This window comes from Periophthalmus magnuspinnatus, chromosome 14, assembly GCF_009829125.3.
Source record: "Periophthalmus magnuspinnatus isolate fPerMag1 chromosome 14, fPerMag1.2.pri, whole genome shotgun sequence".
In the NCBI taxonomy this organism is placed as follows: domain Eukaryota; kingdom Metazoa; phylum Chordata; class Actinopteri; order Gobiiformes; family Gobiidae; genus Periophthalmus; species Periophthalmus magnuspinnatus.
Window position 1 is genome coordinate 16,432,153 of NC_047139.1, and position 26,474 is coordinate 16,458,626.

At 38.9% G+C, this 26,474-nt stretch overlaps 1 protein-coding gene across 1 annotated transcript in view; it reads right to left on the bottom strand.

Moving 5' to 3' along the window:
* Positions 1-4,087: 4,087 nt before the first annotated feature.
* The window catches only part of clip2 (CAP-GLY domain containing linker protein 2), a 28,725-nt gene continuing 6,338 nt past the window's right edge, over positions 4,088-26,474 (bottom strand). The window contains exons 3-18 of the mRNA XM_055226427.1: positions 24,678-25,165; positions 24,252-24,376; positions 23,942-24,155; positions 22,708-22,905; positions 21,185-21,288; positions 20,738-20,798; positions 18,575-18,868; positions 17,134-17,437; positions 14,081-14,439; positions 12,240-12,297; positions 10,854-10,937; positions 9,763-9,919; positions 8,514-8,658; positions 6,669-6,857; positions 5,783-5,839; positions 4,088-4,162 (exon numbers count right to left, since the gene is read on the bottom strand). Of these exons, the coding sequence (XP_055082402.1) occupies positions 4,151-4,162; positions 5,783-5,839; positions 6,669-6,857; positions 8,514-8,658; positions 9,763-9,919; positions 10,854-10,937; positions 12,240-12,297; positions 14,081-14,439; positions 17,134-17,437; positions 18,575-18,868; positions 20,738-20,798; positions 21,185-21,288; positions 22,708-22,905; positions 23,942-24,155; positions 24,252-24,376; positions 24,678-25,165 (2,849 nt within the window). The 3' untranslated portion in view covers positions 4,088-4,150. The remainder of the gene's footprint in view (positions 4,163-5,782; positions 5,840-6,668; positions 6,858-8,513; positions 8,659-9,762; positions 9,920-10,853; positions 10,938-12,239; positions 12,298-14,080; positions 14,440-17,133; positions 17,438-18,574; positions 18,869-20,737; positions 20,799-21,184; positions 21,289-22,707; positions 22,906-23,941; positions 24,156-24,251; positions 24,377-24,677; positions 25,166-26,474) is intronic.

Genomic DNA, 26,474 nt, shown 5'->3' on the forward strand with positions numbered 1-26,474 from the left:
AGCATTTTTGGTGACGGGTTCAGTATTAAAAGAGGGTCTACTCTACACTGCTCCTGGTTAGGCACAATAATACAGCTCAATCCAATATATTGTAGTCTCCCACTATGTAAGATTAAAAAAATAAATAAATCACACAGTATTGGCTAATTTTAAACAACATAAATCCTGCTATAATTTTTCGTTTAGATTAGGTTAATAATCTAGTCTTCATTTCACGGCACAGGCCTAGGGTTGGGGAGCCTAATTGAACTTCATATGAGATATTCAGACTGAGATTCAATCATTTTGTCAATTGTCACTGGTCAGCTGGAGCTTTTTTAATCAAGAAGTCTACAGCCAATCCTCTGTTTGAAAAAGCGTGTGGTTTTGAGAGAAGTTTCAGACCTTGCATTTATAGAAATTTGTCTTATTTGTGTGACAGTGACGAAAATCAGAAACAGTCTTATCATTTTTTTGACATTTGGATTTAATAATACGACTGCCTTTGTTATTACAGGTCACATTTAGTTGATTAATCATTGTAGCCTGATATACCTTTGATAAGGAAGAACATTTAGTTTAGGTCTGAATCACAATAAAATGTGATGGAGTTTTAGTGGTAGAATTACTTAAATTTGCTGAATAATACGAATAAACATTGGTTTGAAGCCCACATTTTACCTCCGGGCCATAGTTTGGAAACCCAGGATTTATACCTGAAATACATCCCATTGATTGGCCTAGCACAAATGACATTTCTCACAATAAAAATTAATAAATACAAATCATAAGACTCAAACAGTAATAAGCTAACCAGAGTGAAATTAAACACAGGTGTTCATGTTAATCATGTTCAGATTTAATAAGCTTTGAAGTCATGTCATAATCCAGAGAAGTGGAGTCACCATAGACAGCATGTACAGAGGGTTTGAGTGGAGGCTGGCCTGTGGAGCTAAACCACGGGACAACATCTGGAAATGTCCACTGTCCATATCTACTGATCCAGACAGTAACATTGTGGAGTGCAAGCTGAACGACAGTACTGGAAGACTTGCATTCAAAATGTTATGATACAGGCCTAATGAAAGTCCTGTGTCATTTATGCTCAGGTGAAAGCGAATAGCCTTTGGGATGGTACAGGGAAAAGGGTTCAGATTAAAAAAAATGTTTGTTTGATTAGAATGGGATTAGACTGAATTTGACAATTTGTTTCATATGAACAACAAATAGTTTGGGTTCAAAGGATCTTTGACTAAACCAGAGGTGGGTAGTTGCTACTCATTTACTCAGTGAGTGACTTTTTAAAGAGATTGTACTTTTCAGAGTACTTTTCTAGCCAGAGTACTTTTCTAGCCAACATTTACTCCTACTTGAGTAGTATTTTTATTAAAGTAACAGTACTCAGTTACTCAGTACTTGAGTAAAATTTTTGTTTACTCTTCCCACTGTAAGTCTACAATTGACAAAAGCTTCATGTTGACAATATGAAATTATTTTCATATTGTCAATATAACATTTGGGTTTTTTTGCACCGCTCCTCCAGATATGATTTAGTCTCACATTTGTGTCTTTCCTTTGAAAATATCAGATTTTGTGCATTACTTAATGGTTTGTCCTCCAAATTACATTAACTTCAAAATATAAACCAGATGTTACACCCTCAACAGTTACTCTTACTTGAGCGGTAGTTTTCCCAAATACTTTTTTACTCTGACTTGAGTTTTTTTTTGGACCACTATTTTGTACTTCTACTTGAATAATATTATTTTGAAGTAACGTTACTCTTTCTCAAAAATGTGGATACTCTGCCCACCTCTGGACTAGACATATTAGCCAATCAAAACCAGCCAGTCAATTAAATGAGATTTGGAATACTGATAGGATTTATAGGCAAATATGATTCATGGTAATACATAGTAGTTACCCAGTTTCTGATGTCTTAACTAGTCCATTAGTTGAACATTTATTACAACAACAAATACCTAACATTCAACCATTTCCAATATTGTTTTAAGCAGTTGTAGTTGTTTTTGTGTTCGTTTTTCATTTTACAAAGGTTAGAGGTATGTGATCCAATATAAAAGGCAAGCATGTTTATAAAGATATTATATGGCTATTGCAAATGTGTAATTAGAAAAGCAGAAAGCTGGAAAGAACCATTGTAAACATTGCTAGCTGTGGTAGTAGTACTAGTAGTTTAGTAGTAAGTAATCTTTCCAGTGACATGGCCAACAATTCAACCTCTGAACTTTAATATAAGGAAACGATAAGTGTACTTGCAAAGCTGTGTTAATGTGTTGCAACCATATTAATAAGTCAAATTATTTAAGATCAAAATAGATTAGTGAGAAATAAATATAAGTATATGTTATTGGCTGGTTATGACATTATTGGCCAAATAAACCAATAATTATGTAATCAAGTGGAGACTGTAACACAACAAAAGTTATGATAGCATTAGCATGAGTTGAGGACATTTAACTTCACATCCAAAAGGCTCTGTCAGCTCTGAACTGAAGGTGCCATCTATAATCGTGTATGCTGCAAGCCTTAGAGCAACTGAATCTCCCTGCCCTCAAAATCTAATCTACAGTCATTATGTACAATATACATTCAAAACAATATTTATTTACCAGTTCAAATCACATGGATGTTGTAATTACTGTAATGTACACACCATGTCTCACAATGCAAATGATCCCAGGTATTACATCAGCAATCCGGATTATGTACTATGCATGAAAAACTGTTTCTATGGATCCCAACAACATAACCTGCAACTGCATGGATGTGACTGTGTTCAAGTGTGCTGGGGCAGGCCTGGATTTGCTCCTCTGAGCCTGCAGGTCAGTGGAGCAGGGGGAGGTGTACAAATGTCTGGAGGTCCTGTTGGACATGAACTCCAGGTACACAGACACTGCCTACACTTCGCTTAGGCCCGGTCCAGCTGTGACTGCAATGTAGGAGCAGTTTTACTGCGGTGTGACACTCACAGTTTTCTGCTGTGCTGTTGTGCCACTGCCTTTGAAGCTGCCCACATGAAACCATGTGTCCACGGCATAACTATTTATTTATTAAGGGAAAAGGCTGTGGTGGGCTCCGGCAAAACAGACTCCTAACAGACAGACTCAAAAGGGCCGGACAGCATGGCGTGTGGTCTGATCTTCTCTTGTTACTTTTAACTATTTGGAGTGGCCTCTACACCAGAGCTGCACCATATACAGTTTGAGCCCAGGGTGAAAAGGCACAGAGCACCTCTTTTTCAGAGGAAACTGGAGAGCTTTCAGATCAGCTTGGACATTTGAACAAATCACCTACAGTCATCTTAAAATCGGCTGGCTCATTTTTACATTTGTAAAAAAAAAAAAAAAAATCAAGCAAATTCCACAGAATAATTAATAAACCAAAAAATAAATAAATTAAGAAAAAAAACAAGCCACAGTCAGGCAAAGAAAGGCCACAGCATGAACAGTCCTGTGTCTGCTGCTCCAGTCAGGGCCATGCTACAGAACCCAAAGGCCCGGCAGAATGTCTAATTTTATTTTTTTTACCACTATTAAATCCTTAAATAAGAGTTAAGTTATGTTTTTTACATGTCCTTCTCAAGTATTGGACTTTAATGGAATGTACACATTGTGTGACTTGTGTGTGGCTGTATAGTGCATTAGTCACATATGTCGATAACATTTGCATTAGAATTTGGGGTTAAAATGACGCACACAATGAGAAAAAGATGTATATGTCCAACAGTGGAGACATTGCAATTTGGAATATTAATATTCATCAGATTTTTTGATATGTGACAAGGTATTTCCAAAGTGTTTCATAACACTGCCTCTTACTTCATGTTATATTGTCTGCCAATGGAGTAAGAACATTGCTAAAATAAACAATTTAAACAATCTAGGTCTTATTAGTGAATCATACAAACTTGTCAAACCCCTTTGCTCACACAAGTCCCTTCATCTTTCCATAGTGTTACATTAAATTAAGAGGAGGAAATGCTTTAGGCGCTCTGGGTTTGACGTACATGCAGAGGTTCAGGCAGCAGGAAGTCGAGTAACTTCCAGAAATGACCTGTTACATCAGAGACAACCCAACAAACGTGTGTGTTTAAGGGATGGCTCTTCTGGTGACTGAGCCTCATGTTCACTCCTCCTCTGCTCCCATATCAGAGGTGCTCCTGAAAAACACAAAAGACATACAGTACATTGTAGGGCTGCACACTATATTGCAAAAATATCAATATTGCAATAATGGCTGATGCAATAATCGATATCGCAAGTAAATAAATATATCGCAACAAGACAAAGTTCTACATTTTACAGAAATGTACCTTCTTTTGAAACTGCATAAAAAGGCACATTGGATTAATTTTCCTTATTAAAGAAGACCTATTGTGCTTGTGTCTACTATATAGTTATAATCTGTGACACCCATGGATCATTATGGTATAATTTGCACATTTTAAATCTCATTCTTCATCTAAAACAACTTAATAAAACAAACAAGCCTGTAAACGTCATCACAAAAAAGAGCAATGAAGTTGTCGGCACCTCTGGTGGATAGCTGCAGATCACACTAGCAAGCAGCAATTTTTTTACTACACAACACTGCCGAATTCTACATGTGTCACCAATTAAGAAAATAAAATTGGAGAACGAAATAAGTAGAGAGCAGTGAACGTACACAGGTGGCTATGAAAATGGGGGTTGATAGGCAATATGGTGAAAATAAATGATTAAAGATTACTGAAACATGCATGAATCAATCCAAATACAACTTCAGGTGAGTAAATAGTGAGTGGAAACGACTAACATGGTTAAAAGCTCTAAAAAGCTGACAATGCAGATGAGGTCTGCTTTAAATTCTACATTTCTCTTTGTTTTTATTTTGACTTGTAAATGAAAGTAGGTGCATTTTTTGTTTTAAATTAACTGATCTTGTCAAAAAGTATAATAACATATCACAATAATATCATTATTTTTCTCATATTGTGCGGGCCTGATACATTCCACATTAAAAGTCGATAATAATTATCGTGACAGGCCTAGCTGGGCCTGATTAGTACTTGGATGGGAGACAAGTGGGAATAACAGGTCCCACAGTGGGACACCAGAGGCAAATAGTTGTTGTTCCCTTAGGCAAGACATTTCACCCACATTGTCTAGTATGAATGTGATGTGTTTGTGTGAGTGTTGGTGGTTAGAGGGGCCAATGGTGCAGACTGGAAGCTTCACTTTTGTCAGTCTGAGTGTGGAGTGAATGAATAATGCATCAAATTGTGACATGAAAGTGCTATGTAAGACTAAGGCATTATAAAATAAGTCCACGGTCTATCTGCAATTGTAAAGCATTTTATTTCCCAATAATGAGGAAGTGTATGTTAGCCTGCTAGTTGTTCTTAGCTTTACAATCAACTCCGCTATGCTCCCTGAGAGTTCACTCATTATGGTGAATAATTAGGATGCTCAGAATGCATAAGGTAAGTGAGGAATACGTTTGACCACTGCTAACCATTTAAAATGAACTACTTTTGTTTTTTTGCATTTTTAAGATAGGTACAGCACCTTTAACTAACAACCAGTCTTTAACGGGACTATAAACAGACTAAAAAAACGCTATTGTGTGAAAAATAGGTTTCATCAGATATTTGAATCTTTAGCTGTTGTATTGAATATGGAAGGCACAACAGAAATAGGATAATTTTGTCGGTGCACTAATAAAACATGGACGAGTGACTTTTAAACAATCATGAATACAACGCTTCATTACAGCCCTCTTCACACTGGACAATACTCACATGTTTGTTTGTGTTTGTCTCACAGTGGATTCCATTCGCTGAATGAGCTTCATGCGTCTATAGAAACACAACTGTCAGTGACATACAAGTGACATGCAGCCTAACTTTAAGACTTACAGTCGGTTTTGGAACTAAAAGATTTTGTTCACAAGCAGTATTTTTTTATGAAAGCTTTCTTTTGCTAACTTGTAAAATATTGCTGGTAAAATAAAGCTAATTCTGGGATCGGACCAGAGGTGAGTAGAGTAGCCAAAGTAAGAGTAACATAAATTCAAAATAATATTAATCAAGCAGAAGTACAAAGTAGTGGTGCAAGAAATTACTCAAGTAAGAGTAACTAAAAGAGAAACTGGTTTATAATCTGAAGTTTGTCGGGGTCGCATTTTTTTCCCTGTGTGTTCCTATACTGTCCCCCCTCCCTCCCTCCCTGTGTTTTTGTGCCTGGAGCTGAGAGGAGAGTCTGGCACCACCCTCACGTATGGTTACCACCCACTAATCACCTAAGTGATAGCCATAGGTGAATGAATTAACAGTACACTTACTTGAGTAGATATTTTGTTGACTCTTTCCACTGTGAGTAAGTCTACAAGTGACAAAGCTTTATGTTGACAATATGAAAAGGTTTGAACATTTGTTTGCCTCATTTGTGTGTCTATCTTTTTGCATATTATTTAATGTTTTGTTTTTCCAGTTTATTAACTTCAAATTATCAGATGTCACGTCCCTAGAGTGACTCCGTAAGTTACTGTTATTTGAGTAGTACTTTTCCCAGTGGTAGTTTTTTTACTCTTACTTCAGTCATTTCTCTTGGACCACTACTTTGTACTACTACTTAAAGACTATAGTAAGTCTGCTGCTATTGTGCTGCAGATTTGAGTGTCCTTACTTGAGTCTTATCAGGTTTCCTGCACATGGCTTGCACTAGGAGGTCCACATTCTGGTTGTGTTCCAGGGCGTTTCTCAGGGCGTCCTCTGTACTGAGCAGTCTCTGTCTCAGACGGCTCACCTCCGAGTCCAGGGCAGAAGGCTCCAACATGGAATAGCGCCGGTGATCAGGTGAGGAGCGCTGTTGACCCTAACACACAGCAAGAGGTGAGTTCATCACCAATGTTGGTAAGATTTAAAGAGGGCGTGTTAGGCAGAATGGACTTTTTGGAGCTTTCTACCATGTAATAACGTTGTGCCCTCACATTGAACGCCACAGGGCTCACAGGCATAATCTTGTGAAACCACAACCATACCATATATGTGTGTGGCACTGTGTTTGTCAATGGGAATGCCGGTCAAACTTGAAGTGGAACGTTTAGCCACTTGTAACAGGTCTACAGTGAAAATCACTGAACAGTCTTGTATTTACTGCCTGTACAGGCTGACCATGAAAAATGCAAGTAAATTCGAAAGCAAATTGACAGTCTTTCTGAACCTGAGCTACTTCAAACGATACATAACTCCCCCGGCAATATGCTGTGCTGATTGTAAATGCAGAAATACAACATCAGATGCATGCCTTCTTCTGTCTTTAGAGTGGGATACGTGGGCTACACTCACATCAAACATAAAAAAATAGTCTGGATGCTATTTTCTCTGTGTGCACAATGTGCTGCTCGATTCATGTGCACTTTTAATGCGGACTAAAAATATGCGTCCAAAATGTGGAGGCTTTAGACGTGTATAGGAAGAAATAGGCTCTTAGTATCAGTCAGAATGAAAAAAGCCAAATAAAGTGGCTGTGATAAAGTGATTGGCTTTTAAACTTGGCTTTGAGTAACTTTACATTCGTATTTCTTAAATATAATTTCTAAGAACTGTGTTTCAGATCTGACACTATGTAAAGATAATATAAGCTGTTGAGCAACAGTATCCTAAAAGATGTGTGATGCATTCAGTTTGAATTGAATCCTGATCAGTTTGTTGCAGAGTGCAGAGATTAGCTTGGACTTTTTCCATCTGTGTGGTCTTTCAGCCATTCCCGTGGCACTAAAAACATGTGGGCTGGGACAGAGTTCATATTGTGGAGGAATACATTTGATTTGGCAATAATGGTGTTTTCTATATATATCATTATAATCAGATATAGGGCTGTAGTCCTTTTGTCGTTTAGGTGATTAATCAAACAATTAAGTCAAACTGTAACTATTTTCATTAAAAGGTGCAATATGTAACTTTCTGGAGGTGGAAAGCCAGAAAGTTGTTAATGGTTTTAACATTCCATGGAAATAGAATGTTAAAACCATACTTCCAACATTTGACATGGAGATAGATAAGTTTTGTGCCATTCTGTGGAATTTTATAGTCAAACAAACATCATTTTAAAGGAGACAAGCAAGAGGAGGCCCTTTACCGGGAGACGTTTTGGAGAAAAAATAAATTTCTGGCATTTTGGTGGAATTTGCTCTAATAGGTGGTAGTAAAAGTCTATTAATCTATTAATTTCATATCTAATAATACCTCAAAGCAAAGTGTGAAGACAAAATATATATTTTCCACGACATTTGCCCCTTTTTTCTGAATTTCCATGCATTTTCCATTTCTGGAAAACAAGCCAATTATTTTCCATGTTTTACAGAATTTACAGGATGTGTGGAAACATGTATGATATATGAACTCTCCTGCAGGTATAGTCTTTAGTTCACTGAGAATTTATTTAGTCGACAACAGCCCTATTATGTATGACTATGCTCCAGTCTCCAGCTCTTTGCTCTCTAAACTATGGAGCAGCCCAGGTCCTCACCAGCAGCAGCAGCTTCTCTCTCAGGCTCTTGATGTCGTCCTGGAGCTTCTGCTCTTTGACCCTCCACTCGGCTTTGCACACTTCACGCTCCTCTCGCGGCGGGCGGTGGGTCTCCAGCAAAAGCACACGCAGCTCATTCAGACTTCTACAAATACAAAGAAGGACTCAGAAACCTTAAAGCAGACCTATTATACCAAACTGAGTTTTCAGATTTTTTAACCATGTTAGAATTGTTTACCCTTCTCATTTCCTCTCAAAGTTATATTTAGAGTGATTCATGCATGTTTTCACTATTGTGTTGTGCAGCTATCCGTGGGAAGAGCTTACAGCATGCAGAGCTTTGTTGTGAATTAGCTCCTAATACCCCACTGGGCACCGCAGGTTTCTAACATGGAAGTTAGTGGACTTGCTTCTTTTATTAAGTCATTTAAATGAATATTGCGATTTAAAATGTCCAAAATACAACATAAAGATCCATAGGTGTCATAGACTCTAACTATAAAGCCATATAAACAAAAGCATGCCCTACGGTCCAGGTCAAAGAACTGATTCTTTGTTGAAACGAATTGAAATGAGAGCACAACATTCAGGTGCTCCGCTCATATGCTCAAAACCTACATTATAGCACAAATATGGTTTGAATCACTCACAAATGAGGAGAGACAAGAATCAATGTTTGCATACAAATATCTTTGTAGAAAAGTATGATGGGTTTCAGACAGTGAGTGTGGACAAGGCCAGAGCCGCTGTCAGGAATAAGAATCGGCTCTTCACTGGAAGCCAATCCAAAAGAACTAAATTTGCCCATCACTAAAAGCTGCTCTATAACTAAAGAACATCAAATACTAATTGATACTAAAAACTAATTTCATACTCATTTGAGCAGGTATCGATACTAAAAAAGTTACATTCACAGGACAGAAATGAATCTTTCTGGAATAGATGTCTGTGTAACCCCCCAGTCATCCAGGTATGATCCATAGTAAAAGAAAAATTCAAATCTGTCAACTGGACAAAAAGTTACAGAAGTGAAGACTTTCCTGAATAGCTTTAGTATGATCTTGAGCTGTATCAGAACAACAACAAGACCACATAGACTAATATATGCACATGGTTTTAAGTCTGTTCCTTAGTATCGAAATGGAGCTATCAGTCAATGCTAACTAAAAGTGTAGTGTGATCGTACAAGTGATGACTCTACTGTGTAGCACTGAGAAGACCTGTCTCAGTGCACAATCATGAACAGTACCTCTCTTTCTTGAGCAGTTCTTGGCTTATGCTGACCAGCTGCCCAGATGCATCATGGGATTTCCTGCTTATGGAGTCCAGCTCCGCCTCTATGCGCATCTTCTCCTTCAGCAGCAGCTCCGCCTTTCTCTCTCCTGCACTCACCTTCCCCTCCAGTGCTGCCCAAAACAGTGGAAATGTCAACATCAAAAAGGCAAGGCACATGCCTTTAAATTCTTGCAGAGTATTCTGACACCACACACCCCACAAATTCAACTCATGTGATCATGTGAAATGTATGAAGCGTCATAAGTTAATAGAGTGGAAAATTAAAGTTAAAAGTAAACCAATAACTGACTTGTTAAATGTTAATATTGTTAATATTATACTTGTTCAAAGGGTATAACCAGTGTTATTGCTTTGATAATAGCATATTTTTGTAAATAAACCAACAGCCTCTACTCTGCCTGGCTCATGGGTTACTTTTGAAGTGAGTAAGATCAGGAGGGCTTCCCATACATTTATATTATGGACACAAGAGGTGGGCATGTACTTGTTATTATTTATTAAACAATAATATAGTTATATAAATCAGATTTATAAGACAATAATATAATCATATAAATCAGAGATGGAATAACCTTCTGGCCATACTGGCTTGTTCAAGACTGATCTCATCAGATCTCAGAAGCTAAGCGGGGCTGGGTCTGTACTTGGATGTGAGACCAATGGGAATTCCAGGGGCCACAGTGAGATGCCAGTGGAAAAACTGTTGTGCCCTTAGGCAAGACACTATACCCACAATGCCTGGTATGAATGCAGTGTGTGAGTGATGGTTACCACCACCAAGCAGTATTACTTACAGAAACATTTTTAGACTTATCTTAACAGCTTCGAACCTCAGTCTTTGCACACTTTGCTAGAAATTGCATATTTATTTTTGGATACACCGATATAAAGGGTGAGTTGCTTTTACTTATTTCCAATACATATAGATTATACAGACACTGTCGTAATGTTGAATGTTTTAGGTCAAGAGCTCTAAAGTGTTGTGTACAATTACACTGACAAACTACAGTATAGAGATGGTACTGTTAAAGATATGAGAGTTACCGGTGACTTGTGATTTGAGGACTTCCACCTGTGAGATTAGAGCTGAAACCTCCTTCTCTCTTTTCATCAATTTCTCAGTGGTTTCTGCAACACACACAAAGAATATGTGTAAATGCAGAGGGCATTCACTAGACAGGGTGATAGACGAATAGATTGAAAACACAATGAAACTAAAGCTACACAAAGATACACAAAGCAAGCAGATGGGAGACCCAACAACAGAAAAGTGACACATCATTGCATAGATATATGTTCAAAAGAGAATTAAAGCCACAATAATATGTAATATGTGTTTTTAATGCCTTCTTGATGTAAAAAGCTTTGTGAAGGAAAATGCAATAAATATAAATTTTTATACTCTTTATGCAATGAATGCAATGGAGCCAAACAGAATATCACGTCTGCAAAAAGCGGACCAGGCCAAAACTTACCTGTTCAACTAAAAACATGCACTTTAAGAAAAATTAACAAAGACAAGTGGGTCTGGAACTGAATCTTGTCACTCCAATTTCAAAGGGCATTATTGACAAGCAGATTAACCAATCATGGTCCGTTCTGGGTTCAATAGGAAACAGAAGATACTGACTAAACAGTGCACTCTGTTATCCCAAAAACATAACCGATATACAATGTAGGCTTAATGACACCACTTGTGCACTTACAAGTCTCTTTGATCAAACTGTCAGGTAGTTAGTTTGGGAGATAAGTAATGAACATTTTTAAAGTCCACACGCAAAACTTGTGGCCTCCATAGACTGTATATATAAACGGACATAGCTAACCTGCTAGCCGCAGCATTCCAAATTAGAAGTCTATCGACTCTGGCTCCAATTCACTTTGTATTGAGAAACTGTTGCACCTCTCTCTGTAACTGCTGCTGTAAGGCTCATAATTTTGATCTTAAAATGTTTGTATTAACCCGCTCTACATGATCCTGATATTTTTTTTTGCTATTGTGTCTGTAAATCAAGAAATGAGCATTAATAACAGACGAATCAGGCACCTTCTGCCCGTTCCTGCTTGCATTAGCAACAGGTTTGATTGACAGAATTGCTAAGCACCCACCTCCTGCTAAACCAGCGGTGCGGGCGGGAAGGAGCGTTACCTTCAGCAGCCTTACTCTGGATTGGCTTTTTGGATACTCACGGTTGGGATTCCAAATATGGAATTTGGGTCCAAATTGCTCTTATAACTGCTAGCTTCACTTCATTTGACTGGAGCCGAACACTATGGATGACGTCACACTCCCTTAGTCCACTTCTTTATACAGTCTATGATGGCAGCACACATTTCTCTGTTAATTGTCACCTTGAGTTGTGTCACTGCCCCTCCCCTGAGCTTATCAGTTTGTATTAGTCAGATGGTAATAAAGAACTGTCTCATTACCTTGAATATTGTGTTTGGGATTCATTTTTTCCTCTGATGTGTCGTGGTCTTCTATCACCTGCAACATACACAATACAGCATGGCATTAGGTACATGGGTTACAAAATCAAAAGAGAAGAATGAGAGACAATTTGGGAAAATATCGAATTGATCGGTAAAAAATTATGTTTTTATTTTAGTCTATTTTGGCAAAAAGGTATTGCATTGAGAATACAGCTTATCTGTAAATATTCTCTCTCTAGAGGCAAATTCTGTCACCATATTTCAACCCTTATTTGGTCCATAATATCTTTAAAAAGTCTCCATATACCGTAAATTTCGGATTATAAGCCGCTACTTTTTTTCCACGCTTTGAACCCTGCGGCTTGTACAGCAGTGCGGCTTATTTATGGATTTTTTACTGGATAACGGCCCCTGGGTTTTATTTTCACGGACAAGCCTTCTACACGTGGCAGATAAATATGGCAAAAACAACTTAAGTGCATTAAAAAAATACAACTCACCAAACCGCTGCATCAGAGGGAGCCCTGCGCTGATTATGTGATTATGTCTACTCTGCTCCGCAGTTTCTTTCAAAAAAAAAAACAAAAAAACTCTAAAGGCGTATCGTTTAATCCCAGGTGCTTATTCTCCATGTGCCAAAGCAGTTTTGAAGGTTTCATTGCCTTATTTGCTTTTCCCGCATGTTACGCAGAGCGGACTGTGCGTGAGAGTCACCTGCAGCGACAAACCCAGATTTTAAGTAGACATTGTCTGTTAAATTTATCTTTCTTTTTCTTGGAGGTCGTAGTCTCCTCTTCTGGCTCCTCAGTTGTCCTTTTCCCCTTTGTTAAAAGCTCCCCAAAGACTTTTGTTTTGGCTTATTTTCACTCGCTTGTGGCTCTAGTTTTGTGCGTCGTGTCTGATGTGTTATACGTGATACGTCATCGCAGAGACAAGAGCAGATAATAAACTTGCTACAACATCAAATAGATTTCTGTGGCGATTTCCAGCAGGATTTTCATGATACATCTACGGACGAGCTTATTAGTGTGTCATTAGGGACGGGCGAAAGTTGCTCCTGACCCCTGTGCGCACAACGTCTGAAAATCAGGGCTCTTTACGCAGGACTGTGAGCTGTGTCAGTGTCTGTGTCTGTGTGTGTGAGACGTGAGCGGTGTTTGTTTTGAACATTGTTCCGCGAGTGTGACGCTTATTTTGAGCAACGAAAAATAAGAAAATATAATTTTATTTTAAGATCATAATAATCTTCCAATTTAAACTACAACAAAAAAGAGCTAACACAAATAAAATACACTTCAGCCACGCAGAGCCGCAGTATAAGGCTGAAAGAGGCGCATGCGGCTCCGGAGCCGCGGGTTGCAGACTCCTGAAATAGAGCCACTGCACGTAAGCTCGACATCAATGAATCGACAAAAGACGACAAAAGTTTTCAGAGGAAATAAAAGCAGATTTTCCGTTTTGGTGCAGTTTTATTTTCTAAACCTGCAGATGTGTTCATCCCGTGTTGATGTCGTGTTGGTTCCAATTTTCAGGCACAGTTTAAAAAAAAGCGTGTCAGTGCACCGTCTTTCTGTGTAAATATCTCATGTTACAATATGAAAACCTGCGGCTTTTATTCAGGTGCGGCTTATATATGTACAAAATTGATTTTCTCTTCAAATTTAGCTGGTGCGGCTTTTATTCAGGTGCGCTCTGTAGTCCGAAATTTACGGTATATATATATATATATATATATATATATATATATATATATATACAATCGAATTAACCGTCGAAATAAAAAAATAATCGCCGACTAATCCCCTCCTAAAATAATGGTTCATTGCAGCCCTACTCACATTTGCCTCCTGGGACGTGTGCTGAGCCTGCAGAGCCTGGAGCTGGTTGGTGGTCACTCTCAGCTCCTCCTCCAGTCTGTGGATCGTGTCCCTGCTGTGGTTATAGTCCTCAGGAAGGACCTGGCTCTCCAGCCGCTCACTTAGCTCCTGCTCCAGTCGGCGCACAGTGTCCAGACTGTGGGTATGAGCCTGCTGCAGCGCCTCCAGCTCAGAGCTCCTCTGGTCCAGACTCCTTCTTAGCACATCCTCGCTCCTCTCTCTTTCTTCCCGTAGCTCCTCCTGTAGTCTCTTCCCCTCCTGTAGCTGCTGCTCAGCCTTCTGCAGCCTCTCACGAGTGTCACTCAGAGCCTGCTTCAAGACTTCACAAACGACAAAAAATATTAGACTTTAACAGGCTCGTAGCATCCCATAACACAATAATGGCCAATAATGTAATAACAGCTAATAACATAAACATTTTGGCCAAGTTTAAATGTAATAACAGGTTAATAGTCCAATAACAAGCCAATAATCTAATACTATCTTGACAAAAATTTCTACATTATTGGCTGCAGTTATTACATTACATCAGACAAAAGTCAGACCAAAGATATTAAAAACATCCAATAATGTTATAACTTATTACAGTGTTACAGTGTTTCTCAAATTGTGGTACATGTACCACTGGTGCTATGCAAACTCCTTCAGCTGGTACTTGGACAACTCATTATCGGTTTACTTTACTTTAAAGAACAAATATTATGCATTGTATTATTAGTAGCCTTAAAGCTGACCTATTACCGTAAATTTCGGACTACAGAGCGCACCTGAATAAAAGCCGCACCAGCTAAATTTGAAGAGAAAATCAATTTTGTACATATATAAGCCGCACCTGAATAAAAGCCGCAGGTTTTCATATTGTAACATGAGATATTTACACAGAAAGACGGTGCACTGACACGCTTTTTTTTAAACTGTGCCTGAAAATTGGAACCAACACGACATCAACACGGGATGAACACATCTGCAGGTTTAGAAAATAAAACTGCACCAAAACGGAAAATCTGCTTTTATTTCCTCTGAAAACTTTTGTCGTCTTTTGTCGATTCATTGATGTCGAGCTTACGTGCAGTGGCTCTATTTCAGGAGTCTGCAACCCGCGGCTCCGGAGCCGCATGCGCCTCTTTCAGCCTTATACTGCGGCTCTGCGTGGCTGAAGTGTATTTTATTTGTGTTAGCTCTTTTTTGTTGTAGTTTAAATTGGAAGATTATTATGATCTTAAAATAAAATTATATTTTCTTATTTTTCGTTGCTCAAAATAAGCGTCACACTCGCGGAACAATGTTCAAAACAAACACCGCTCACGTCTCACACACACAGACACAGACACTGACACAGCTCACAGTCCTGCGTAAAGAGCCCTGATTTTCAGACGTTGTGCGCACAGGGGTCAGGAGCAACTTTCGCCCGTCCCTAATGACACACTAATAAGCTCGTCCGTAGATGTATCATGAAAATCCTGCTGGAAATCGCCACAGAAATCTATTTGATGTTGTAGCAAGTTTATTATCTGCTCTTGTCTCTGCGATGACGTATCACATATAACACATCAGACACGACGCACAAAACTAGAGCCACAAGCGAGTGAAAATAAGCCAAAACAAAAGTCTTTGGGGAGCTTTTAACAAAGGGGAAAAGGACAACTGAGGAGCCAGAAGAGGAGACTACGACCTCCAAGAAAAAGAAAGATAAATTTAACAGACAATGTCTACTTAAAATCTGGGTTTGTCGCTGCAGGTGACTCTCACGCACAGTCCGCTCTGCGTAACATGCGGGAAAAGCAAATAAGGCAATGAAACCTTCAAAACTGCTTTGGCACATGGAGAATAAGCACCTGGGATTAAACGATACGCCTTTAGAGTTTTTTTGTTTTTTTTTTGAAAGAAACTGCGGAGCAGAGTAGACATAATCACATAATCAGCGCAGGGCTCCCTCTGATGCAGCGGTTTGGTGAGTTGTATTTTTTTAAAGCACTTAAGTTGTTTTTGCCATATTTATCTGCCACGTGTAGAAGGCTTGTCCGTGAAAATAAAACCCAGGGGCCGTTATCCAGTAAAAAATCCATAAATAAGCCGCACTGCTGTACAAGCCGCAGGGTTCAAAGCGTGGAAAAAAAGTAGCGGCTTATAATCCGAAATTTACGGTATGTAAATTCAACATTTTAAAGCTTTTAATTATGTTATAGTTGTTTTCTTCTCATTTATCCTTTCAAAGTTGTATTTAGTGTGGTTCATGCATGTTTGAGTAATCTTTATTCTCCTGTATTTCGATCAACCCCCGTTTTCACTGCCACTAGTCCACACATACAGTGACGTACATGCTTGATTCTCCAATTTTATTTTCTTAATCGGTAACACATATAGGATTCTGCTGCATTACATAGTCATTTTGGCACGAATAAAAAAAAAAAAAATCTTCCAGTCACCACTGTGATGTGCAGCTATCCATCGGAAGGGCCGACTGCACAGCTCTTTGTTATGATGACGCTTACAGTGACAACAGCTCCCAGTAATGATACATGGGGGTCATAGAACTATAACTATTAACTATATAGCAAACACAAGCACAATATTCTTCTTTAAAATATGCTCTTGAGAACTTTTGCTTTGGCATCATGATTTTGAACTTAAAATAATGTCTAAAATTATATATATATATATATATATATATATATATATATATATATATATATATATATATATATATATATATATATATATATATATATATATATATATATATATATTTTTTTTTTTTTATATAATTTTTTTTATAATTTTTTTTAAATCTGAAGTTTATTTCATAGCCCCTGATTTGACATCAGACATGCATAAAACAAATGCATATATATATATATATATATATATATATATATATATATATATATATATATATATATATATATATATATATATATATAGAGAGAGAGAGAGAGAGAGAGAGAGAGAGAGAGAGAGAGAGAGAGAAAGAGAGAGAGAATTTTGAAATAACTGTTGATGTTTTGTCCACCCACTGTATTGTCCTGTGTGATCCTCCTCTGTTCCCTCTGTGATTCTGTTCTCCAGCTGCTTCCAGGCCTCCTGCAGTCGGAGGCTCAAGTCATCCCGCTCCTTGCTCAGAATGGCAGCTTCAATCTTGTGCTTAGCCTTGAGGTTTTCCATCTCCAGCTGGTGCTCCATCTTCATGCTCTCCACACACACCAGGAGCTCCTGTGCATCTGGCTCCTGTCCTGATAGAGCACTGGGTGGACTTTTCAGAGAGGATTTCAGCTCCTCCCAAGACTTCTCATGATCAATTGCCAGCGCATTAAATTTGACCTGGAATACAAGGAAGAGTACACAGATCATTTCCTAACACAGCCCGGTGAAATGTAATTTCTGAAAAAAACAACATATTTTATTTGAATTTGTTGAGTTGAGATTAAACTCTAGAATTACATTCTGATGGTCAGCGTGCCTGGCTGTGTTCGTCCAGCATTGAGAGTGCAATAAGTGAACTGCTTTATGCTCTTGAACAAGTGGCACGGTGGCTGAGAGTATAGCACTCCTGTTTCAATAAGGTGTGGGTTCAAAAGTATACCACAACCTTAAACTCTTAAGTCTTTCTGAAACTGTAAAGATTAGGCAATGTTCACTCCGAGATAAAGTAAATACAATTTAAGCATAGTTTTGTAATAATTGCAGATTTCCCCTTATATTAGACTGTAATGAGCTATATATTGACCAAACAATAAAAATAAAAATTACATTATCCATCTGCAGAGTTTCAGTTTGTTATAAACACAAAGGTCCTATATTATGCAAAATTGACTATTGTGAGCTCTTACCCATGTTAGAATGTTGTTACCTCCTCAATAACATACCTGACGTTGTGTTTTGTTTTACTCACAAACGTTTAAGTAACCCTTTACTGTCTGTGTACATACTACACACAGCTAAATACGCTTTGTTCCACCATGTTACAAAGCGGTAGTTTTCATGTTAACATCTACTTTTTACCTTTTGTTCAGCAAAGACTGGCCATTCCAGGGCTGAAATTATCCAAATGATTCTAGTGAAGGTGTATGAACACAGTGGAGCACATAAGCAAGTATTACCACATGACATCATAAGGTGGAACAGTGTTTTCAGTTTAAGAGAAAAACTAAATATGCAGGTGTGTGTTAAGCATGTGTGAATGAAACAAAACACAACTTCATATATGTTTTTATAAAGGTCCTATATTATGCTATTTTTAGATCAGAAAATAGCTTAATATAGGACTTCTAAAGATACAAAACAAACACCTGAACAGGTCAACTCATCATCAGTCATTTCAGTCATGTTATGTTTTTGACTAGGGAAATACAGAGACAAAGGGTATTTTTCAATACCAGAGCCAACGGGACCTTTTTGGACAGTGCCAATGACATCAACCCACTCCAAAGCAGTCCTAAAGAGAGCGGCCCTCTGTACCTTCCAGGTGTCCATCATGTCCATGTTCTCTTTGTTGACCTGCTGGATCTTCTGCTTCAGATCACTGAGCTCCTGGTTCTGTCTGGCCACCAGCCCACGCAGATTGGCCAACTCCTGTGTGTCTGTCCTGGGACTGCTGGCTCTCTGCTCCCCCTGGTCACTGGGCTCCTCCTGGTCTCTGGGCTCCTGGTTAGGCCCTCTGAGTTGAGCCTGGGCACGCTCCAGCTCGGCCTTCTTCAGACCCAGCTCCTTCTCAAGCTGCATGATACGGCTCTGCTCCTCCACCGTGGTTTGCTGATGAGACAAACACAATCCATTACTACAAAAAGAACGTTCAACTCTGTCAAATGGACTAAAGTTTTGGAGTGAATGTGTCTGGCCACTCATCCAAGAGGCTTCTTCATTTCTGACAGTGTTCTGTTGAGCCTTATATTTGCTTGAAGAGAGGAGCTAACTGCACTGAAACTAAGTCCCTGATTGTTTACAGTAAGTAGTATTTATTATTAGTTAATTCCATTGACCTACCCTAATGTGTGAACTGTCCCTGAGTCATAATGTTCAATAGGTGATCTAACTCCTTACCATGCTAGAATACTGGCTATCCCTGTTGTTTTTTGGTTTGGGTCTGAGTATGGAGTTGTAAAAGGGCAACACGTTCGACCTTAGACACCCACTTCTATTCAGAGATGGACACTGCAGAACTGTTAGGTTTAGGGTTATTGGCTATTGACTCAATAGCACCTGGCTAGTTCTGGTTGCTTAAGTAGTATTAATAACCATTTCTGCTCTAATGATATTTCTATTGAGGTTTTTGCAGAGATGCACTAAAATCAACAAGTACTGACAGATCAGACAGTGGACGGAGCTGCAGGAGGATGTCACTGACATGTTAAACACTTTCCATATGAGGTGGATACTTCATCCACTTCTGTCATTAGAAGGGTAGAACTTTGAGTCTCTGTGAGAAACACAGAGTAGGTTAAAGTGCGTAGTGACAGGTTTTTATGATTGTCTCTTTTTGACATCATTTGGTGGGATAATATCTGTTGTAAATACAAAGTACAGTTTCACACTAATCAAGAAGTTATCTGTAAAAAAGTTGAAAAATATATTGAAAATTACAAGAAGTAGTGAGTTCTATTTTAGAGAGTTTCATGTTTATTTTTTTATTTTTTTAATCAGTAAGTACCATTGAGATTGGATCTCATCTCATTTAAATATATATAGGCTTCAGTTAAAACAATTATAAAGATGTGAAAAGATGCGTTTTTAAATTCACTTAAGGGAATTACACTGTTTAGTTTTAGTTGGTTTATGAGAGTTCCATAAATAAGGGCCATAGAATCTAAAACCAGTTTTCTGTTGCTTCGTGTAGATTTGTGGTACTGCTGAGGTCAGTCTCTCCAAAGACCTGGTATGGTAATTATGAGAACTGAATCAGGGAGGTGAGACACTGTGGAAGTTTTACTAGTATAACTTTGTAAATTAAAATGTGGGTGTGTATAAATCTGCTGTGAGGTCCAGCCCACCTTGCTATACAGATCACAATGGTGAGTATAGTAGTTGTCAAAAGTAATAAAACAAAGTGCACTGTAGTAAACAGTATCAAGATTTGTTCAGATACTGTTTGCTATATTCTATTATTATTATTATTATTATTATTATTATTATTATTATTATTATTATTATTATTATTAGATCACCATGTTACCTTTTATTGTTTGGGAAATGTTGTATTCGCAGAAAACAACATATTGACATTTTCTACTTTTTACTCATTTTTTGAGACTCTGAGTCTCCCCTTCCTTTGCTCTCCACACTAAGTCACTCACCCTTCAGAGCGCTATCACAACACAATCAGCAGTGGTGGTGTGGGAGCTTGAATGACACAGGCTTCTGGGCTGAGCATTGCAAAGAATTTTACAGTTAACCCCAAGGAGGGTTTGAATAGAGCCCAGGAGAGTTTGCTAAAATACTCAACATGCCTGGATGACGACTAAAACATCTTCAGGAAGGAACAACATTATAGCATGGCAGAATGCTCAGAAACTCTATTTTGAATGATTTGAAACTCAAAAGTGTCTGTTGTACATAATATGAAGTACATACAAGAGAATGGCATATAGGTCGATAAGGATCACTTCATATGACTGAAAATGGTACCTCCAGGTCTCCTTTGAAGATGCACTCCTCTTCCACTCTGAACTGGAGGTCCTCCACCTTTCTGACCAGAGGAGAAAACAGAAAGACCATCAGATGCTTTGAGTTCACTTGCGTGACCCTAACTCGGCACAGAGTAAAAGGCTTTTCAAAAGAACATTTATAAAGCTGATAAAGCTGAGAGGTGAGATGAGTCTGCATCTTCAGACAGATGGCCACACATACTGTACCCAGTATGACCTGTATGTGATCTGTAAGGATATGTGTGTGTTTTCTGTCTGTAGTGGTCTGCAGTCCTCTGTTTATGTAACTTGTGTGGGTCGGGCACAGATGTGCATGACACCTAAAATTAAAGAGTTGTCTATAAAAATAGGTCAGTTTCTTCAAACTAGATATACAGTATAAACAATGCACTCAAATACAGATGCCTTTCATTTTGTTAAATGGTACCTTTTCTCCTCTTCAAGCTGATTGATGAGTTCCTGTTTGTCTTTCTGTGTACTGGCCAGAAGAGTTTGGACCTGCAGCAGGGTTCTCTCATTGTCCGTTACATACTGCAAAGACAAACAGATAGTTTTACTCTCGCAGGTCAATGTGACATCATGTATGAGTTATGTTAAATTTGCACTTCCAGTGGAGCAGAGACCTCTCACCCATCTTCACTTTGAACATCCCAATAAAACCCACTAATCTTTAATTTATCTGTTAACAGAATGAGATTTCATTAATATGGAAGCTGTGAGCTGACATTTAACTCCCATTGGCCAGGCAAGTTTATAGGACAATTTGTACACAAAGTCAGTACAGAATATTGAGACATAGATCCCATTGCACTGAACAGAAACAATACAATTTTAGATTAGAATTATTTTAGATTTGTTTACAAATTATATTGTTTTCAAACTACAGCTAAATCCACACTTGGGACACAGCAGGTCATTACCATCTTGACAACGCCCACCTTGCCTCCAATGTACACTGGTGTATGAATGAGAAGGTACTTGTTAGAGCGAATGCAGATGGAGCCCATGGCTACAAATAGAAGTGTATTCCATTCAGACACAAGCACAAAGATAATAGAACACATCCAGAGGAGCATGTGTTTTCTCTTAATGACACCCAAGATTCCACAATTAGGGCTCATGGTTATGGTAGCATGTTGGTGTGCACCTTAAATAGATGGCACAAAAGGCTGATTTATGCACTCTGGAATAAGAGACACCACAACCATGGCACAGTTTAATGAGTTAAGTTCCTATTTATACCAGAGAATATTAGTAATGTTCACTGCACATGAGGTTAATACAGAATTTTACAAAAGCAGTACATTGGAAGCTTGTTGTTGTTGTTGTATGTGTCCACATGTCTGTGTGTGAGTGTGAGCGTGGCCCTTTCAGGTGTTACAGTTAAAGCAGGTGGCAGACAGTTATGCACAGCGCATAGTTTGCCACAGGAGGAGGTGGGTAAGAGACAGTATGATAAAAGTGAAGTACCTGCATGTGTATAAAGGACAGTATGGTGCAGGTGTAGTACCTGCATGTGTGTACAGGACAGTATGGGGCAGGTGTAGTACCTGCATGTGTGTACAGGACAGTATGGTACAGGTGTAGTACCTGCATGTGTGTACAGGACAGTATGGTGCAGCTGTAGTACCTGCATGAGTGTACAGGACAGTATGGTAAAGGTGTAGTACCTGCATGTGTGTACAGGACAGTATGGTAAAGGTGTAGTACCTGCATGTGTGTACAGGACAGTATGGGGCAGGTGTAGTACCTGCATGTGTGTACAGGACAGTATGGTGCAGGTGTAGTACCTGCATGTGTGTACAGGACAGTATGGTGCAGGTGTAGTACCTGCATGTGTGTACAGGACAGTATGGTGCAGCTGTAGTACCTGCATGAGTGTACAGGACAGTATGGTAAAGGTGTAGTACCTGCATGTGTGTACAGGACAGTATGGGGCAGGTGTAGTACCTGCATGTGTGAGGCTTTGAGCGTGCTTAGTTCTTTCTCCACTTCACAGATGTGACTGTTTGCCTTGGCAACCTCGGCCCTCTCTAGGTCCCTCTCTGCCAGCAGCTGCTCAATGTGCTGCTGCTTCTCCTTCAGAGCTTCCTGCAGAGCCGTGGTGCCTGAGATCTTACGAGCGTACCGGGACGACGTCTCTGTCAGCTGTGGCAGACAGGCAAACAAAGGTTGAGCACATAAACATCCGTCAGAAAGCATTTTATTTTTATATTCATCAAAAGGAGCTCTAGGCTCAAAACTAACTCTCATTCATAGCCCCACCCCTTTCTCATAGCCCTTCCGCCTAGCCCCACCCCCTGCCCTAATAAAATGAAGGGGGCGGCATAGGCTGGCACTAAGATATGGAACAGCTCTTGTAGGTGATAACAAGCTGAAGGATGTATGATGTTATTATTCAACAGCTATAAAAACTATTTTACTACTATTCATTCAAATTATTTTATTATTTATGCCTATAAAACAAATGATTATAATTATGTAATATGATGCCGTTCTGTTACAGTGACAAACTGCTCTGTAATCATTACGGTATTGATGAGACAGGCGCTTGTGAGCTTTGATAGACTTAGGTTATTTGAAGCTTTTTAACAAACAAAGAATGTTAAGGGAACATTCTTCATTATTACAAATCCTATCCTATGGCAAAGTGATTAATTGTGATTATCATTTGACAACACTTAATATGGCAAACAAGGGCTGTAGTCCTTTGACTGATGAATCAGCTGATGGTGTCTTCGTTGACCAAAATTAATATTAGTCAACAGAGAGATCACTAAAATAGACAAACATGCATGGATGACATCTAAAACCCGCTAAAACCCTGAGGGAACAACATGATAGAAAGCTCAAAAAATCAATTTTGCATAATACCCCCTTTTTAATCTCTCTTTATATAAACACATTGCTTCCTAGAACCTTTTCTGCATAAATAGTTGTTTTTGCATGAACTCCTGTGCCGTCTTATGAGTGCAGTTTTGGTCAGATACACAGAGATATGTAATATTTTTGACAGCTTTTGCCACTCCCCCTTTTTAGTCAACTAATCGATCGGCAGGGCATTCGAACAAGAATTTCTTTAGTCGACTAAATCCCTATTACAAACCTTGTCTGGTGCCTACATGATCCCTGTATTTACACTGTGTAGTCCTATAGAATTTAAGATGTGTAGAGTGAGTCATACCAGTCCTGCTCTGCTGGGCCGGCCCCCAACAGAGGAGGCCACAGAGCTGACAGAGCTGATGGAAGAGCTGCTGGGGCTGTGGGCCAGAGACGACACCCCCATGGCCATGCGCTTGCTCTTCTTCACCTTTGCTGGGCTGGTGGATGGGAAGCCGATGCGGATCACTTTGTGGATTGGAGCAAACAGGCCAAACTTTGGAAGACACTGGAAATATCTGGAGACAGAAAGGGCAAACGCAGTTTAGGTATTACACAACTATTTTATAATTGATGATCAAACTTTGAAATACATGTGTGCTACTTGTGCTTACCTGGTCCCTGCCACAGCTCCATCGTTCTTGCCCAGAGGCTCGTCCAGCTCCACTCCACACCACTCTCCTTTGGCAAAGTCTGTCTCACCCATGTATCTGATGACTCCCATTTTTGAACCACCCACCTGAGACAGCACAAAAGCCTGCGTATTGACACAACCTTATACTAAGAATATCTTGTGTAATATATGTAAAATTACTGATCACAATCACAAAACACATATTATGCATTATTGTGGTTTTAATTCAATTTTAAATATGTTTTTCATCATCTTGGGATTAGTATTTCACACTTTTAGATCTGGTTCAGCCCTAGATTAGACCTAGAATAGTCTGGTTCTAGACCTGGTTTAGATCTGGTGGTACTCTGATACACAAAACTTTTCTTTGAAAGCCGCTGGAGTAGATAAAGAACTAAAGCTGTACCAAAACCCGATCTCCCACACGCAGATCCTTCTCTCCTCCTCGCTTTGCTGAGCCACTGTCGGACATATTGGAGCCAGACTCGTTGCCTGTCTTGACCGCACTGTTGAGGAGTCCCTCTCGGAGGGGTACCACCACTCGCTGGGCAGATGGGGTGCTGTTGGTCTCGTGCTGAGGCTGGGTGGGGTCGGGGCCATCTGGCCCCTCGGCCGCAGGCTGTCGGGTCAGCTTGGAGGGTCGGGTGAAGATGCCCTGAAGAGCCGGGCACTCGAAGTAGCGCACACCGCCCACAGAACCATCGTTTTTGCCCACAGGGTCACTGAGGATAACTCCTGCCCACTGTCCAGGAGCAAACTGGGTCTCTCCAAGATATGCAATGGTGCCAGCTTTGACACCATTGACCCAGACCGACTCGCCCACTGTGTAGTCCCCCAAAACATCATCTCCCTCCTCTGAGAACTTAGGCGGTGTGAGGGGCTTCAGTGGAGTACCTGTGAACCGAATAGTAAATGCACATTCAAAACAAGCACACTGAAAAGCTCTATCACAAACACAGGAGAGTAGAGCAGTTCAAATTTGGACAGTTACAACACTTAAAATATAATATTACTCAAGTTAACAAAAGTAGTGACTCAAACTACCCTCAAGACTTGAACTGCACAGGAGTTCGTGCAAAGCAATATTTAGACAGAATAGAACTAGGGCACAGTGAATTTATATGTAAGGCAGAGTATACCCAAATTCTCCCTCTCTGTCACCATTTGGACGCTATCCACCACTGCAAATTGTTATCTTAAGATGACAATTAAAAATTAAGCTTTCTTTTGACAAAGTTTTGTGATATACATTATAAATGTTGGAAAAAGTCAATTTCTGTGCTGTACTGAGGGGTATAAGAGGTATAATACTCCCTACAACAATGTCTAGAGGATTCATGTCTCCAGGTGCTGGGTCCATGCCAATGGTAAATTAACTTCTGCGTTAGAAGTCCAGTGTCATGCCTCCTCTCTTGAACTCTCGGCTAGTACAAATTATTCTACAACAATAACTAATTAAATAAATAAAAAATTGAATGTATATACTTACTAAAAATGCCTATAAATTTCTTTAAAACACTTTCAATGGACACACGTACAGTTTAGCTAAATGTACAAAGTGAGCATGAAGTACGAAAGGGACACAGAGCAGCCATGTGTTCAATTGAATCTTGCCGTTATCTTTTTCGGGGCTGTAACAATAAACCAACTAATCGTGATTAATCAACTGTAAAAATAATCATATTGTAATCGCAAATAATCGTATTTTGTAGTCAAGTTTTGATAATCTTAATTGTGAACTGAATTGTAAATTGTAAACTGCACTAAACAAACTCTAAAACAAATGCCAAAATAGCCTTTTTATAATAAAGACAGTGGCAATATTAAATCTAAATGTCCAAAAAGAATTTCAGAATACACATTCATAAATATTCTCTATTTAGAAGCCTTCAGTTACCATATTTTAACCTTTATATGGTTAAAAATGTGTTTTGAAAATCTAAATGTAATATAAAATGAATCATTTGACTAATATAAAAATAATCACAAGTCAACTACTCAAATAATTGTTAGTTGCATCCTTTATTTTGTTGGTTGTTTTTCCCAGTGATTGTAAAACAAAATCTTGACACCGTAAAATCTCTTCTTCTCTCCTTACTACAATGTCACGAAACAGGACAAACCAGTAAAAATATGACACTATTATTGACAGAGAATTCCTTGTCATTTACAGATGGCACAAATGTACCACAACAGAAGAGAC